This window comes from Coregonus clupeaformis, chromosome 16 (assembly GCF_020615455.1).
Source record: "Coregonus clupeaformis isolate EN_2021a chromosome 16, ASM2061545v1, whole genome shotgun sequence".
In the NCBI taxonomy this organism is placed as follows: Eukaryota; Metazoa; Chordata; class Actinopteri; order Salmoniformes; family Salmonidae; genus Coregonus; species Coregonus clupeaformis.
Window position 1 is genome coordinate 27,508,919 of NC_059207.1, and position 17,486 is coordinate 27,526,404.

The 17,486-nt window shown below is 44.5% G+C and overlaps 1 protein-coding gene across 2 annotated transcripts in view; it reads left to right on the plus strand.

Annotated features, from left to right (window-relative positions):
* LOC121584638 (transient receptor potential cation channel subfamily M member 3) overlaps window positions 1-17,486 on the plus strand; it is a 174,244-nt gene that overhangs the window by 142,901 nt on the left and 13,857 nt on the right. The window contains exons 18-26 of one of the 2 annotated variants that reach the window (XM_041900639.2): window positions 208-348; window positions 1,133-1,261; window positions 1,727-1,978; window positions 2,363-2,537; window positions 3,078-3,170; window positions 5,330-5,480; window positions 5,887-6,080; window positions 6,172-6,304; window positions 8,513-8,736. In XM_041900639.2, coding sequence (XP_041756573.1) covers window positions 208-348; window positions 1,133-1,261; window positions 1,727-1,978; window positions 2,363-2,537; window positions 3,078-3,170; window positions 5,330-5,480; window positions 5,887-6,080; window positions 6,172-6,304; window positions 8,513-8,736 — 1,492 coding nt within the window. Of the gene's footprint in view, window positions 1-207; window positions 349-1,132; window positions 1,262-1,726; window positions 1,979-2,362; window positions 2,538-3,077; window positions 3,171-5,329; window positions 5,481-5,886; window positions 6,081-6,171; window positions 6,305-8,512; window positions 11,141-17,486 lie in introns of those variants that run through there. The other variant, XM_041900638.2, reaches the window with a different exon arrangement.

Here is a 17,486-nt window from a genome sequence, read left to right on the forward strand (position 1 = left end):
TTTTTGTATCTCTCCCTCTCTCCCTCTCTCCCTCTCTCTCTCTCTCTCTCTCTCTCTCTCTCTCTCTCTCTCTCTCTCTCTCTCTCTCTCTCTCTCTCTCTCTCTCTCTCTCTCTCTCTCTCTCTCTCTCTCTCTCTCTCTCTCTCTCTCTCTCTCTCTCTCTCTCTCTCTCTCTCTCTCTCTGTCTATCTGGGTGTGATGCCCCAGGCCATGCTGGGTAAGGTAAGGACGGATGCGGCTCGTAAGAAGGGCGTGGGGGAGGTACAGAATAGACACCGGCTCATCCCCATGGGCCGGAAGATCTACGAGTTCTACAATGCCCCCATCGTCAAGTTCTGGTTTCACACAGTGAGTCTGCTTTTAGGGCTTGTTGCTACCTAGAACCATAAAGTGTTTTTGGGGGGATTAGATCGTTTTCACAGAGAACCCAGTAGATAGATGCAGTGTGTGACACAGTGTGTCTCTTTCTAGGTCTCTGTCTGTGTCTGTGTGCATTGTCTGTACAAGCACAACATTTTAATCTTCATCTTCCATTTCCCATGGTGGCTCTTTCAGTCCACCAGTCCAATGACACCACCATAAGCCCTCCCCAACAGGGAGCGTCATCTCTTATTCATGGAGATAAAAAAAACACTCAAAGGAAAGCCGTTCTCTCCCTCCCTGTAACCGTAGGGTCAGAAAAACCCATATCAAATTAATGGATTCATTTTAGGAACAGATGCACTGTAACTCGGTCAGGGAATCATCATGATCTGCTTTGCATTCAAAACCAACCTCTGTGATGTTTCCTCTCCTGCAGTAGTTGTCTTATCTACAAAGCAGCCATGAAAATGAATATGAACACAGTCTTGTCACACTGCATTGTATTTTTTACCTCACTGCAGTTCAGTAGTGCATTTTTTATGGGTACAGTTATGGGTACTAAATAAGTTCATTTTTGGCAAACTATCACTTGTTCTGCCTATACCGCGGTGCAACCTAACTTTTCTGTGCTAAAACAATTTGAATGCCCTCTAAGACTACTTAAGACCCACTTATGACCCACACCTTATGTCGTCTGTAAGACCGTCTGCATGCACTGAAGACTCCCCACATGCTCCGGGAGACCCTAAAACTGTGTGTTTGTCCCCAGATGGCCTATGTGGCGTACCTGATGCTGTTTAACTATATTGTTCTGGTGAAGATGGACTTGTGGCCCTCACCGCAAGAGTGGATCGTCATCGCTTACATCTTCACCAATGGCATCGAGAAGATGAGAGAGGTAGGGCAGGACACACATATACAGAGAGATGGTTCAACTCCAGGATTTCTCATGGCTTTTTCAATACAGTCAAACATACACAGACACAATACAGTCTATAACACAGACACATGCTAGAGAGGTGGGGGGATTTGCACATTATGAAGTGTGTCATTCTAGTCAATCAACCACAGATTTTCCAATGCAAGATCAAATTAAATACAGGAGAAAAATTCCAGTGGCCAAATGAAACTATCCTACTAAGAGCCCTGCACTCTCTGTCAGCATCCTAAAACAACAGATATTCGCATTCGTCATCATTTCCAAACCTGTACCCATTTATGTAGAACAGATTCTTCAGTGACCTTTTATAGGCCTGCACTCTCACATGGCCAGCACTCTGAAGTGCGTCTCTCTCTCTCTCTCTTTCCCTCTTTCTCCCGCTCTCTCTCCCTCCATCCCTCCCTCCTTGTCTACCTCCCCCAGATTCTGATGTCGGAGCCGGGGAAGCTGTTGCAGAAGGTGAAGGTGTGGCTCCAGGAGTACTGGAACATCACGGACCTCATGGCCATCCTCATCTTCTCCGTGGGCATGGTGCTCCGCCTCCAGGAGCCGCCCCTCATGAGTTACGGCCGGGTCATCTACTGCGTCAACATCATCTATTGGTACATCCGGCTGCTCGACATCTTTGGCGTCAACAAGTACCTGGGCCCCTATGTCATGATGATCGGCAAGATGGTGAGGGGGCGGAGTCTGTCACTGGCTGTGTGCACTTGCACACTCCCAGTCATGGATTTAACAACGGTGGAAAATCCCTCCAGCCAATGCTTACACCAGTCCAATGCTTTGAATACCATGATGTGGAGTGTGCAAATGCAACATTCAGGAGAAGGGCAGAGAATCTGGATGCAGCCTATCTTTTGGTTTGCCTGTCTGTCCGTCTGTCTTTCTCTCTGTCTGTATGTCTGCCTGTCTGTTGGTTGGTGTCTAATGTTCTACTTAATTGCTCACTTAATGAGAATGCTATAAAGATGAATGAGTTATATATTAGTTTAAAACATTCTCCCTGTCTCCCTTTTTGTCATCCTCTTTCTCCTCCCTCCCACTCCTTCTCTGTCTCAGATGATTGACATGATGTACTTTGTGATCATCATGCTGGTAGTGTTGATGAGTTTCGGAGTGGCCAGGCAGGCCATCCTGAATCCCAATGAGGACCCGTCCTGGATGCTGGCTCGGAACATCTTCTTCATGCCTTACTGGATGATCTATGGAGAAGTGTTCGCTGATCAGATCGACCGTAAGCCCACAAGGGGTGGTGGATGTGGGGGGAGGGAGGGAGGGGGAAAGGGTGGTGGAGTGGTGGAGAGTCGAGCTCGGCGTGTAAGGCTGCCCGCTCCTCCAACACATACACACACACTCAGCAGAATAGCTGAAGTCATCCAGGTGCTGAAATGCCACGCACTTGGAACCTCTCAGTTCCCCCCAGGGGGAACTATATTAGTGCAACGAAAGACATTGGTGGCCGGATTGGTTCTTATTCACGCTGGTCATGCAAATGTAATATTGCACAAAAAAATACCCATATTATATTTTCTGACAACAGCAGAGGACAGATCACTAACAACTCACATTATCTCAGTGATGAGGTCAGGTGATGTCTAACAGCAGGTAACATTGCTTAGTAATTTAGTCATCGACTCAAATAAGGTACATGATTGCTCTCTGAATGCACCATCTGTTTTGAGGGAGTGCGTGTGTGCGTGTGTGAGAGTGTATAGAATGGAAGGACTAGCCCAAAGCTGGAGATCTGAAATAATGCTGTCATTCTTTGTTTCAGATGTGCATAGTAGGAAGCTAAAGCACAGGCTGAATTCAAAACTCTGGATGATCGAAAATCAGTTTCGAGCTCATGGAACCTGGCGTAATAATGGTCCATACCAACATTGCTATGTTCAATCAGAATGCCAGTTAATCGATAATTAGACCCACCCCCATCCCGTCCCCTCCCTACACCATTCCAGCCTCACTGCCATACCATCACTGCACCCTCATCTAGGGGCTGCTATTGAGTCAGATATGCACATAGAGATGGATAGAGGGTGCACTTTCCATAAAACCTGTTTTAGCATTGAAGGTTTTCACCATTTTAATGTAGTCAACTGGGAGGGACTTTCTATGGGTTGTGGAGGGAAGAATTCCATCCTGGTCAGCAGGAGGGATCAGCCAATGATTTATACTCCTGAGCAAACATTCCAGCACTTCAGGTGGCAATAAATCACCAACCTTCGCTTTATGCCTGTTCAGATTATACACACTCCTGCACAGTAGGTGGCAGTATGCACCTTTTCCGTTTTTTTATGGCCCGCCAATGAACTCATAAAAGTAGAAAAGATGGAGATAGCCCTCAGTGGCAATGCCCATGCTGTCACAGACGCTATAATGGCACAGATATAAAGATGAGTCCTCTATCTATCTCTATGAGATAGCCCTCAATGGAGATGCCCATGCTGTCACAGATGCTATAATGGCACAGATATAAGGATGTCCTCTATCTATCTCTATGAGATAGCCCTCAGTGGCGATGCCCATGCTGTCACAGAAGCTATCAATGGCAAAGATAGGAGGTGTGTCCTCTTTACCATCTCTATGGTTAAGCATGCAGCACGACATACTGACAGGTCAATAACTGTGTTTCATGGCAGTAGCACTCTTGTTTGGTTTCATTTGGTTTATTTATTTGTTTATTTTGATGACATTACTAAATCTCAAAGGAAACTATCATTGTTACAGACATGCTCCTTTGACATTATCACATATTTTGTTTTATTTTGGAAAAGTAAGGCTGCCAGGTAAACCCAGTCATTATTGCCATCCCCCAATGTCAGCTCTGCTATCACTAGAGATTGTAACATCCCTACAATGTCATCTAGACACGCAAACTCACAATAATGTACTCTCAACCATACTCTCATAGATGCGCAAATACTCATACACACTTGAAAATACAACCAAACATACACAAACACACACACACACACGCAGATTCGTATATATATATACACACACACACACACACAAATCAAAAGCGCACCTACACATTTCAAAGCACCCCTAAACTCAAATGCACATAGATACAGAATATTATTCTGAATTTACACACACACACAATCACACACAAACAAACATGAACATATCATACCCTGTCATCATCTGCAATCTGTTTTTTCACGTGGTTCAGTTGTCAGAGTTTTTTACCCAATTTCTTTGAGTGTAAAATTGTGAGATAGAGAGATAGCAAATTACTTCAGTTCTCTACCTTTGGGCTGCCTTGTGTGATCAATTGAAATCCAGAGATGAGTATGAATATAATGATTCATAGCAAACAAACAAATGAGCATCCAAAGTGAAAGTGCTGAGTGTTCCCATTATAAGCCACAGCAACTGAACCATCACTGATGGAAAAAACGTATGATGTATCTTAAATACATTTCAATTGATCTGTAGTATAGTCATTATTCAGCTAGGCTATGGCACGCATGTGACAATATAATTTAAACATCATGCCATGTTTAAACATATTGGGAATGTAAGTTATTGACAATATATTTTTGAATATATTGTGAGAGACACATTTCAGCACATAACACCTTTCCATTCTAGTGCTCACTCCTTCCTATCCCCTCCAAACAATATGCATATATACAGTATATTATGCCTCTTGTTTGTTTGCTAAACTTGAAGAATTTGTTGTTCTGTTTATTTGTTGGTTTGTTTATTTTAGATGTCAGCATAGTGATTGTCTGTTCGGTGTGATTGCCTGGGTTTGCTTGTATGTATGTTTTTATTGTATGTTGACATCTTCCTTTAATTTGATTTTGTGTTCGTCTTATGTTGGCTTGCTTGTCTAGTTGTTGTCTGTATATTAATTTGTTTTGACACACAATTGGCTTTTACAGTATGTTTGCCTTTATTTGTTATGTTTGTCGGAGAAACTCTCTTTAGGCTGGCTACCCATTTGTTTTGTCTTGTGACACAATCTGTGATACCTTGTGTGTCATCCTGACCCTGTGGTTGTGTCATTGTGCTTAGCTCCGTGTGGTCAGAATATCACCACAGAGGACGGGCATGTTGTGGCTCTGCCGCCCTGTAAGACGGGAGCCTGGATCGTTCCTGCCATCATGGCCTGCTACCTTCTGGTGGCCAACATCCTGCTGGTCAACCTGCTCATCGCTGTTTTCAAGTATGTTTTCTCTCTCTCTCTCTCTCTCTCTCTCTCTCTGTCTCTCTCTCTCTGTCTGTCTCGCTCTGTAGACCTACACTCTCCTTATGCCCACTCGGTTATACATAGCAGGGCCTTGTCCAGAAACAACCCCTAGCTCCTACCCCCCAGACACTTGTGGAAATCCGAGTCGATTTTAAAGGTTTAAGCAAATGTATATGTTTAGGCCAGGGATGTAAACAAATTTGTGCACAAATTTGAGAGAAATAAGCTTTTTGTGCGTATGGAACATTTCTGGGATTTTTTATTTCAGCGCATTAAACATGGGACCAACACTTTGCATGTTGCGTTTATATTTTTGTTCAGTGCATATTCCATCTGCATAGGGTTGGTTTGACATTTTGGTTGTTACTGTCTGTTGTCATAGTAACACCTTCTTTGAGGTGAAGTCCATCTCCAACCAGGTGTGGAAGTTCCAGAGGTACCAGCTCATCATGACCTTCTACGAGCGGCCCATCCTCCCCCCCCCCCTCATCATCTTCAGTCACATGACCATGGTCCTCAAGCACCTGTGCTGTCGCTGGCGGAAGCACGACGATGAGGAGAGAGATTATGGCCTGAGTGAGTACAGCCTAGAGCCAAATCATTTAGAAATGTGTCCTTCCTTCTTTCCTTTTACCCTTTGTTGCTTTTCTTCATCCTTCCATCACAGAGCTCTTCATCACTGAAGATGAGCTGAAGAAAGTGCATGACTTTGAGGAGCAGTGCATCGAGGAGTACTTCCGCGAGAAGGATGACCGTTTCAACTCCTCAAATGACGAGAGGATCCGAGTGACGTCAGAGAGGTTCGACATGGGCATACATAATCCTGTCATACTTAAGTGCAACATATGATGTAGGCTCATACTTTGTTGACATTATTTCCAGAAAAGGACAATATAATTGCTTTCACCCCCTCCTCTCTTTCTCTCCCTCCTCTCTCCCACTCCCCCTTCTCTCTCTCTCTCCCTGTCCCCTTTCTTCTCTCTCTCTCTCTCTCTCTCGCTCTCTCTCTCTCTCTCTCTCTCTCTCTCTCGCTCTCTCTCTTCTCTCTCTGTCTCTCTCCCTCTTTCTCCTTCTCTCTCTCTCTCTCTCTCCCTCTCTCACTCTCTCTCACTCCTTTCTCCTTCTCTCTCTCTTTCTCCTCTCTCTCTCGCTCTCTCTCTTTCTCCTCTCTCTCTCTCTCTCTCTACTTCTCTCTCTCTCTCTCTCTCTCTCTCTCTCTCTCTCTCTCTCTCTCTCTCTCTCTCTCTCTCTCTCTCTCTCTCTCTCTTTCTCCTCTATCTATCTCTCTTTCTACTTCTCTCTCTCCCTCTTTCTCCTTCTCTCTCTCTCTCTCCCTCTTTCTACTTCTCTCTCTCCCTCTTTCTCCTTCTCTCTCTCTCACTCCCTCTTTCTCCTTCTCTCTCTCTCACTCCCTCTTTCTCGTTCTCTCTCTCCTCTCCCTCTTTCTCGTTCTGTCTCTCATTCTCTCTCCCTCTTTCTCCGTCTCTCTCTCTCACTCCCTCTTTCTCGTTCTCTCTCTCTCTCTCCCTCTTTCTCCATCTCTCTCTCTCACTCCCTCTTTCTCGTTCTCTCTCTCTCTCTCCCTCTTTCTCGTTCTCTCTCTCTCTCTTCCTCTTTCTCCGTCTCTCTCTCTCCTTTCTCTCTCTCCCTTTTATTTTATTCTCTCTCTTTACATGTTGTTGCAGTATCATGTACATGTTTAAAGTGATGTTTAAATACAGTACACAACAAATTGACAGTACAAAATTCATAACAGTTACATACCAATGAAAGAGACTAGCCTGCTGGCCTTACTGGGTGGATAGGAACATTAGCCCGGGCTGTTTAGGAGGGATATCACACCTGGCACAAATGATTGTCTAGTTCTGTTTTTCCTGCAGTGGAGTGCCCTCTCTCTCTCTCTCTCTCTCTCTCTCTCTCTCTCTCTCTCTCTCTCTCTCTCTCTCTCTCTCCCTCTCTCACTCTCTCTCACTCCTTTCTCCTTCTCTCTCTCTTTCTCCTCTCTCTCTCGCTCTCTCTCTTTCTCCTCTCTCTCTCCCTCTTTCTACTTCTCTCTCTCCCTCTTTCACCTCTCTCTCTCTCTCTCTCTCTCTCTCTCTCTCTCTCTCTCTCTCTCTCCTCTCTCTCTCTCCCTCTTTCTCCTTCTCTCTCTCCCTCTTTCTCCTTCTCTCTCTCTCCCCTCTTTCTAATTCTCTCTCTCCCTCTTTCTCCTTCTCTCTCTCACTCCCTCTTTCTCCTTCTCTCTCTCTCACTCCCTCTTTCTCCTTCTCTCTCTCCTCTCCCTCTTTCTCGTTCTGTCTCTCATTCTCTCTCCCTCTTTCTCCGTCTCGCTCTCTCTCACTCCCTCTTTCTCGTTCTCTCTCTCTCTCCCTCTTTCTCCATCTCTCTCTCTCACTCCCTCTTTCTCGTTCTCTCTCTCTCTCCCTCTTTCTCGTTCTCTCTCTCTCTCTCCCTCTTTCTCTGTCTCTCTCTCTCCTTTCTCTCTCTCCCTTTTATTTTCTTCTCTCTCTTTACATGTTGTTGCAGTATCATGTACATGTTTAAAGTGATGTTTAAATACAGTACACAACAAATTGACAGTACAAAATTCATAACAGTTACATACCAATGAAAGAGACTAGCCTGCTGGCCTTACTGGGTGGATAGGAACATTAGCCCGGGCTGTTTAGGAGGGATATCACACCTGGCACAAATGATTGTCTAGTTCTGTTTTTCCTGCAGTGGAGTGCCCTCCCTCTCTCTCTCTCTCTCTCTCTCTCTCTCTCTCTCTCACTCCTTTTCTCTCTCTCTCTCCTTTCCTCACTCTCTCTCTCTCTCTCTCTCTCTCTCTCTCTCTCTCTCTCTCTCTCTCTCTCTCTCTCTCTCACTCCTTCTCTCTCTCTCTCTCCTTTCCTCACTCTCTCTCTCTCTCTCTCTCTCTCTCTGTGTGTCTCTCTCGCTCTGTCTCTCTCTCTCCCTTTTCTTCTCTCTATCTCTCTCTTTATCTCCTTTTTCTCTGTCTGTTTCAGAGTGGAGAACATGGCCATGCGTCTGGAGGAGGTGAATGAGAGAGAACACTTCATGAAGTCATCTCTGCAGACTGTGGACATACGGCTGGCCCAGATGGAGGAACTGATTGGTCGGATCGCTGTGGCTCTTGAGCGAGTCACGGGGGTGGAGCGGGGCGAGGTCAACAAGGCCCGCTCACGCACCTCATCCGACTGCACAGACTCGGCCTACATGCTGCGTCAGGGTGAGTGCCCAGATGCGGCTTACATCCTGCGCCAGAGCAGCTTCAACAGCCAAGAGGGGAACTCCTACCGGGTCAATGAGGGTGCAGAGGGCTCCATGTCACCACCCTCCCCCACCAGCCTGGCCACGCGCACACGCAGTCACTCCTTCTACGCGGGCGGAGGTCGTGAGCGAGCTGGGGCCGACAGGGCTGAAAGGGCAGACCGTTTCCTCAAGGAGCGCTCCTTCAGCCTGCACCGGGCCAATAGCTCACAGTCGGTGGCCTCGGGTACCGCCCCCAAGGAGTCTAAGCCCCTCCCACTGGCCACGCTGTCCATCTCCCAGCAGCACCGCCCCTCTTCCTGCATCGACATCTATGTGTCGGCGTCCGAGGAGGCGGGGCCAGCCGAGGTCTTCTCGGACCCGCTGAGGATGGCCCCTCCCCTCTGGCATGACTCCTCGCTCCACTCTGAGATTATGGAGGCGGTGCTGTCGAGCGGGAGGGACTACGGTGGAGGCAGCGGTTTGGGCGACAGACACTCGGAGGGTGGGGCCGTGTTCGAGGACAGTGCGGCTGCAGACCTTTCGCTATGCTCCGCCCAACTTCTCCCAGAAAACACCATGCCACCCTGGGACCTGGACCCCTCTCCGCCCCCGTCAGCGGGACCGCTGGAGCGCTCCAAGAGCAGCCGCTACCTGTCCACTGGCGGCAGGGGCTACCTAGAAGAGACTCAGCTGGTCAAGTCTCACAGCCTCATGTTTACCCCACGAGGCTGCTACGGAGGCCTAGGGGCAGGGGTTCAGGTCAAAGCGGCTGAGTACACCAGCATCACTGACTGCATAGACACCAGGTGTGTCTCCGCCCCTTACACCACCGCAGAGCGCTCCCACTCCCCCGGAGGCTCCACCTCATTCCCCTTCAATAAGCCCCCGGACATGGGCTCCTCCTACCCAGAGCGCGAGGCCGAGCTCAGCCATACAGAGTCAGACCCTGAAGACCCAGAGGACCTGGCCCCGGCCCCCGAACCCCATCGCATGGGGAGAGGCTTAAGAGGGGCGAGTGGGACCCCCTTCTGCTCGCCCTTTTTCAGGCTGGAACGAGCCAACAGCTGTTCCTCAGATGACTCCTCCCACCCATCATTGGCCCCTCCTTCACACAGAAAAAGCCTGTCGGTCAGTGAGAGGATGGAGAGGGGTGCAGACCGTGGGGGGCTGGGGGGACCCAGGAACCCCTTCCTGAGGAGCAAGTCTGGGGCGCGGCCCGACGCCAAGACAGACAGCCTCTCCATGAGAAAGCTGACCACACACTCTGCGTACAGCAGCTTCGACAGCAGACACAACTACACGTGACAATGATGAAGGAAACAGGACAGGGACAGGGCACACTCTGTTATACAGGACCATAGGGCCGGCCAGGGGGAAAGGCAAGGGTCATGGGGAGGGCTCCTACCAGTGTAAAACAAAGTGCTATGAAGCTAGGGTAGTTCTTACCTCCTCCTGAAGCTGACTCTCGTTGTGTGTTTGGTGATGGAGGTTATGTGCCGTGTCTGTCTACCATCTTTTTAGTAAAGTCAACACACTGTTACTGCAATGCAACACGTCACAGAACACTAGTGTAGCCAAAATAGAAAGTATAAAAATGAAATCTCTGATAGGACAGTTTAGTCAGAGTCTTTAGAAAATAATAAACTTGGCTACCTGACAATATAAGACTGGAGGTCAGTATTGTCACCTCAACCCCAAATTTCCTCAGGTTCTCCTCAATTCCTCTTTGCCCTTAAACTGCCCATACTCATGGATATGACTCTATGCTTCTGTGCTTCCACCACTGAAATAGCACTCTTTCTTTCCATCACTGAAATAGCGGTCTTTCCACCACTGAAATTGCACTCTGTCTTTCCACCACTGACATAGCACTGCATGCTAAATCAGTAGCAGCAGTAGTAACCTTGTCCCCAGGGTAATTGTCCATATCGCATATAAGCCTGAAACTCCAATGACTCAAATCTGGCCTATGTGGTAGTAAAAATAAAAATAAATGACAAACATTTTTGATCTTAGCAAATTACATGACTGGGAGTTGTGGCTCCGAATCAGAAAACTTGTGGTGTGCTAGCAAGACGGAGGTGGGAAGTGTTCGGAGGGAGGTGATTGATTAGAAATAAAGCCAATGGCTATGGATTAGGACTTTTTCCTGATCTTTCTATTGGGTTAATGAAGGCCACGTTTGAAGCTTTGGTCCACCAAACTACCCAAGCAGGCATAAGCGACATAAGCGGGCGCTTAGGGCCCCTGGCCGCTCGGGGGCCCCGACCCCCCAACAAAACTCAGTCTGGGAACTCAGGCGGCGTCTCAACCTACTGTTGAGAGTTAGAATAGTAGAATACACAAGGTGCAAGTTTGAAATTTGGTTGTGCATCAGCAGTTTATTTCTTGTTTTGTCATTCACTGACAGTCACTCAATTAGCCATGTCAGCTAACAATTTTTAGGTTGTTAAGTTAGTCTAGCCAGTTATATAAACTTGTAGTAATCAAAATGTGTAGAAATGCAGAAAACTTGCTTTTAAACTGCAACATTTTCTCTACGCCCCATGGCAAAATGTGTAGAAAATGTTGATATTTTCTTTTATCTCCACCGTCAAGAGGGGGGCCACTAAAACATTTTGCCCACTTGGTGGAGGGGCCCCCAAAAGGCTAGAGCCGACCCTGTGTCAGAGCATTGGGGGGGGGGGGGTGTCTGCTGAACTAGATTACAGCAGTAGTGACTACAGTAGAACACATGGAGACCAGTCAGCTGGTGATGCCTTTATCAATGGATAGAGACAATGAGCATTGCGCAGGTTGAATTTCTAGACATAATAGGGCTCTATTATGTATAATGCATGTCCCTGGTTTAAAATCCATGCACACTGACAGTCAAGTAGCATTGACCCAATAGAGTTCAGAGGTCAAAATCAGGGTAGTAAAATCGATTACCTACACAGCCTGAGTAACAGGGAAGATGGAACATTTTGTTAAATGTAGACTCATCATAAGTGTATGTCTATTTACTTGCATTGACCAATCCCCAGGGCTTAGTGTTACTGTGGCCTACAGTGTAGAGGTATGAACAAAGTGTTAACATGCACACACACATAGTCATACATGCACTCTAATGCCATAAGGTGTATGGAATGGGTGAAGGAAAGCCAAAACAATTCCTCTAATGTAACAGTTTGTTTGATAGCACCAGTGTGCGTCATCATTATTTCCATTGGATCTCATTTGCTCAGTGCAAAACTCAAAACTGGGCACAAGAGGGGGCTGTGACCCTATTTAAGGAGTCCTTCATCCCAAACAGTAAACCCATGTTGAAATTAGAACACATCAAGATCAGACCCATTTCTATAGCCTTTTCACCAAGAAAACATCGAGCATGTCTGGTAATAGCGCTGCCCATTCCTTTCATTCCACTGGCAGCAGCATTCTGTTGCTTGGGTCTGACAAATGCTAGTCTCGGGTAGACAGACGTGGTAAACTCCTGTTCACTATGAATAGTGAGCTTCACGATGAGATGCCTGGATATCGAAGCTAGTCAGTAACTGGCCTATACACGATCATTGGATCCGTACTGCCTACTTGGCCATTCATTCATGATTTATTCTATTCAAATCGAAGCTCCAGACTAACCAGAGTAATCGCTTAGAATGGTCATCTGAAAACGGCAGAGAATACTGTACATTGCATGAGTAGGCTAGAAGAGAATGGTTACAGAACTGAATTCCACAAGATGGAGTTATTTGAAACATTGGCAAAAGAGTCTGCTCTATGAATCATATGCATTTTAAGAGACATAGAGGCACCTTTCAAGTTGATGTAAAAAATACTTTCTTTTTTTATGGCAGAGAATCAGTGTTTTTTTAAATCTCTTAATTTATTACAACTAAAAATATCTGACAGAAGTGGAATACCTGTTACAACATGTTTTTAATAATGGAACAAGATGAGTAACATTTACATCACAGGTTCTCAAATTAGATTTGATCAATATTAAATCACTTCAATTTAATTGCACTGCAATTGTTTTGATTGATTATATTTAACTATTTTGTTGCTTACAATGAATAATTGAATGGCTGTTTCAAATATGAACTGACTATTTATATATTCTCAGTGCTATTTTGTCTAATTTAAAGTATTTTGAATCATTACAAGCTTTTAACATTAATAAAAGGTGTCACCTATAAGCACTAAAAACGTATGTATTATATGATTCACTTAATATATTATGTGATAAATTACTATATTGTACATCACAATCATATTTAAGATATTTAATAATTTGCTATATTGTATGTTCATGAGCAGCTGTCAAAAATAAATACAAATATATTTTTTAATGTAGATTGGATAATTCAATGCAATACTCCGCTGCAAGCATTACCAAACTGAGGGTGCCTTTCAGGCATGGAGTAGCTATTTGAAATTCACAGTAACTAAAACATCTACATATATCTGCACATTTCTTTTGTTAGTAATTCTTCTCACAAATCTACATACTATGGACCCATGGTATCCTTTTCCTGTATTTCACAACTATTGGGATAATGCATTTCATTTCTGAAGTGTTTACAGCATTTTTTCTTACACTGGAAAAAGGCATTGATTTCATGGCTAAGAACATGTGCAAAAATTAGGAGATAGAACTAGGAGAGAGAACTAGGAGCTAGAACTAGGAAAGATAACTACTTTATGCCTTTTGAGGGTTTTGGGGGTGTGGGTGGGTGGGGGGGTGCTAGCTGCTCTCTGTGTATCTTCACTATTGATCTTAATGTTTAATTTTCCTTATCAATGTCCAATACTATTGCAGAGTGTTTTCACACATTTCTTAAGCTGTTTCTTTGTCTTGTAAGGTCGTAGATGCGCGAGTGACGCTCAGCAAATGGAGGAAATGTGTTGTATGAGCTGAAAACCAAAAAATAAGGAATATTTCAATCTCTCTTGAACAGACAGGCCTCCACTAATCACTGTGCTTATGCATTCAACACACATTTTCATGGGACTCCCACATCAGTTGTGTTCCATGAAACCCAACCCTCCCATCCATTTTGTGGACATAGGAGTCAAAGTTAAAACCAACTAAAACCAACTATAAGCTTTAATACGATCACAAAGTGTGAAGAATAGGTTGCTGGGCTTGGAGTTTTGTTGAAAACTAGTGTAAGCACATCCAACTTTCAGGTGCAGGGTACGTAAAGTATAGTCATGAAAAATAAATCAATACCCGCACAATGTTGGATACTCCTGTTGTTAGTTGTTGGTGGGGTTTTGTCTCACAATACATGGGATAGGTCACTTTTTCAAAATGTCTAGTTGAAAAACAAGCTTTAAAAAAAGTTTACTAACTGTTTAAAAGATGGATGAACACCTCATTGAACACGCTCATTGAAGGAACATTAGGTGACAATAGAGGAGAGATAAGGTGATAGTTTGGTTCCCCTTTTGCTTTTTGTCCAGGCACTGGTTTGGGTCCTGGGTCCTTTAACTAACCTCAGTGAATGGGCTCTCAGCCCTCCAGGGGACATAAGAGGTAATTTTATTTTCCTTATGGAGAGGGACATGCAAGGACAAACATGTCCATAGCACTTCTAACTCATGTGTAAATGCTCTGTAAATGTTTTGTATATGTTGCTGTGGCTGTTGTACAATATATCAATATATAAAATAAAAGGGAGGTCTAAGTATGTCTGAGGACTCTGACACAGACATTACAGTAGCCTAATACTGAGAATTGTGCCAATGCGATCCAACAAAACCTAATGTACAGTATTTTTTAAATATTTTCCTATACTGTAGTATACAGCTTTGTGAATCATAGACTATGGTTATAATTCAAATAGGTTTTTATTTCCCCTCAATCTGTTGGTGAGTAGGCTACTCGTATGCTAAAGAGGAGTCCAAGCACATATTTTCTGCAATAATGCTGATATTGTAGTTTTACTTGAGGGCACTTATTTTCCAGCAGTCTCACTTTATTTAGTGTCCTTTAATGCATGCATTCTTCCACTGATGATGTACAGAAATACATTCTGTGAAATTGATGAAAGAGAGAGAGTGAGAGATAGAGAGATTATAAATTGCATCACAGTGGTGAGTATTTGGATGCAAATGCAAATCTGTATTCTTCAATATGAATAGGATCATGTCTGGCATGCATTATTAATTAAACGCATGAATGCATAACTATGGTGTCCCCGTTGTCGGCTATTTTTCAATGTGTTATGAAAGGGATGCATCATGTTTACCAGGAACACAGGTAATAGATAATGTTATAACTAACTTTCGTTAACATCTAAGAGAAACAATGCTCAGTAAATGGAGGAACATTTTCTGCAGTGGTTGCCACATACAGTGAGGGAAAAAAGTATTTGATCCCGAGCTGATTTTGTACGTTTGCCCACTGATAAAGAAATGATCAGTCTATAATTTTAATGGTAGGTTTATTTGAATAGTGAGAGACAGAATAACAACAACAAAAACCCAGAACGCATGTCAAAAATGTTATAAATTGATTTGCATTTTAATGAGGGAAATAAGTATTTGACCCCCTCTCAATCAGAAAGATTTCTGGCTCCCAGGTGTCTTTTATACAGGTAACGAGCTGAGATTAGGAGCACACTCTTAAAGGGAGTGCTCTTAATCTCAGTTTGTTACCTGTATAAAATACACCTGTCCACAGAAGCAATCAATCAATCAGATTCCAAACTCTCCACCATGGCCAACACCAAAGAGCTCTCCAAGGATGTCAGGGACAAGATTGTAGACCTACACAAGGCTGGAATGGGCTACAAGACCATCGCCAAGCAGCTTGGTGAGAAGGTGACAACAGTTGGTGTGATTATTCGCAAATGGAGGAAACACAAAATAACTGTCAATCTCCCTCGGCCTGGGGCTCCATGCAAGATCTCACCTCGTGGAGTTGCAATGATCATGAGAACGGTGAGGAATCAGCCCAGAACTACACGGGAGGATCTTGTCAATGATCTCAAGGCAGCTGGGACCATAGTCACCAAGAAAACAATTGGTAACACACTACGCCGTGAAGCACTGAAATCCTACAGCGCCCGCAAGGTCCCCCTGCTCAAGAAAGCACATATACAGGGCCATCTGAAGTTTGCCAATGAACGTCTGAATGATTCAGAGGAGAACTGGGTGAAAGTGTTGTGGTCAGATGAGACCAAAATCGAGCTCTTTGGCATCAACTCAACTCGCCGTGTTTGGAGGAGGAGGAATGCTACCTATGACCCCAAGAACACCATCCCCACCGTCAAATATGGAGGTGGAAACATTATGCTTTGGGGGTGTTTTTCTGCTAAGGGGACAGGACAACTTCACTGCATCAAAGGGATGATGGACGGGGCCATGTACCGTCAAATCTTGGGTGAGAACCTCCTTCCCTCAGCAAGGGCATTGAAAATGGGTCGTGAATGGGTATTCCAGCATGACAGTGACCCAAAACACACAGCCAAGGCAACAAAGGAGTGACTCAAGAAGAAGCACATTAAGTTCCTGGAGTGGCCTAGCCAGTCTCCAGACCTTAATTCCATAGAAAATCGAGTTGCTAAACGTCAGCCTCGAAACCTTAATGACTTGGAGAAGATCTGCAAAGAGGAGTGGAACTAAATCCCTCCTGAGATGTGTGCAAGGACTGATCATGTCTTTGTCAGTGGGCAAACGTACAAAATCAGCAGGGGATCAAATACTTTTTTCCCTCACTGTATCCTCAACCCGTTGGTCCTAAACTCACAGTAACCCAGTCTTAGGGCGTTTTCACACGTAGTTCTAAGCTATAGTTTCTCATCAGAATTTGATTATTTGTTTTTTAGGGTCCGGTTGGTTTCACAATGCCAAATGTCAAACTAACTAAAATGCCTAAACAAAACCACATGTTCATGCAAGTCATTTGTTTATTGGAGAAAAATGCTCACGTTAAATCCATCTATGATTATCAAGGAGCATAACTTGTGTCCTAAACTTCATATTAGGCTACTTTCGCTTTGGTCTTCCAACAACATGCGGGAAGGAAACAATAGCAGCTTTAACTGCAATGTGAATAGTCTATATTCAGTAGCATATACAGTGGGGAGAACAAGTATTTGATACACTGCCGATTTTGCAGGTTTTCCTACTTACAAAGCATGTAGAGGTCTGTAATTTTTATCATAGGTTCACTTCAACTGTGAGAGACGGAATCTAAAACAAAAATCCAGAAAATCACATTGTATGATTTTTATGTACAGTGAGGGAAAAAAGTATTTGATCCCCTGCTGATTTTGTATGTTTGCCCACTGACAAAGACATGATCAGTCTATAATTTTAATGGTAGGTTTATTTGAACAGTGAGAGACAGAATAACAACAAAAAAAATCCAGAAAAACGCATGTCAAAAATGTTATAAATTGATTTGCATTTTAATGAGGGAAATAAGTATTTGACCCCTCTGCAAAACATGACTTAGTACTTGGTGGCAAAACCCTTGTTGGCAATCACAGAGGTCAGACGTTTCTTGTAGTTGGCCACCAGGTTTGCACACATCTCAGGAGGGATTTTGTCCCACTCCTCTTTGCAGATCTTCTCCAAGTCATTAAGGTTTCGAGGCTGACGTTTGGCAACTCAAACCTTCAGCTCCCTCCACAGATTTTCTATGGGACCTTAATGTGCTTCTTCTTGAGCCACTCCTTTGTTGCCTTGGCCGTGTGTTTTGGGTCATTGTCATGACAATGCTGGAATACC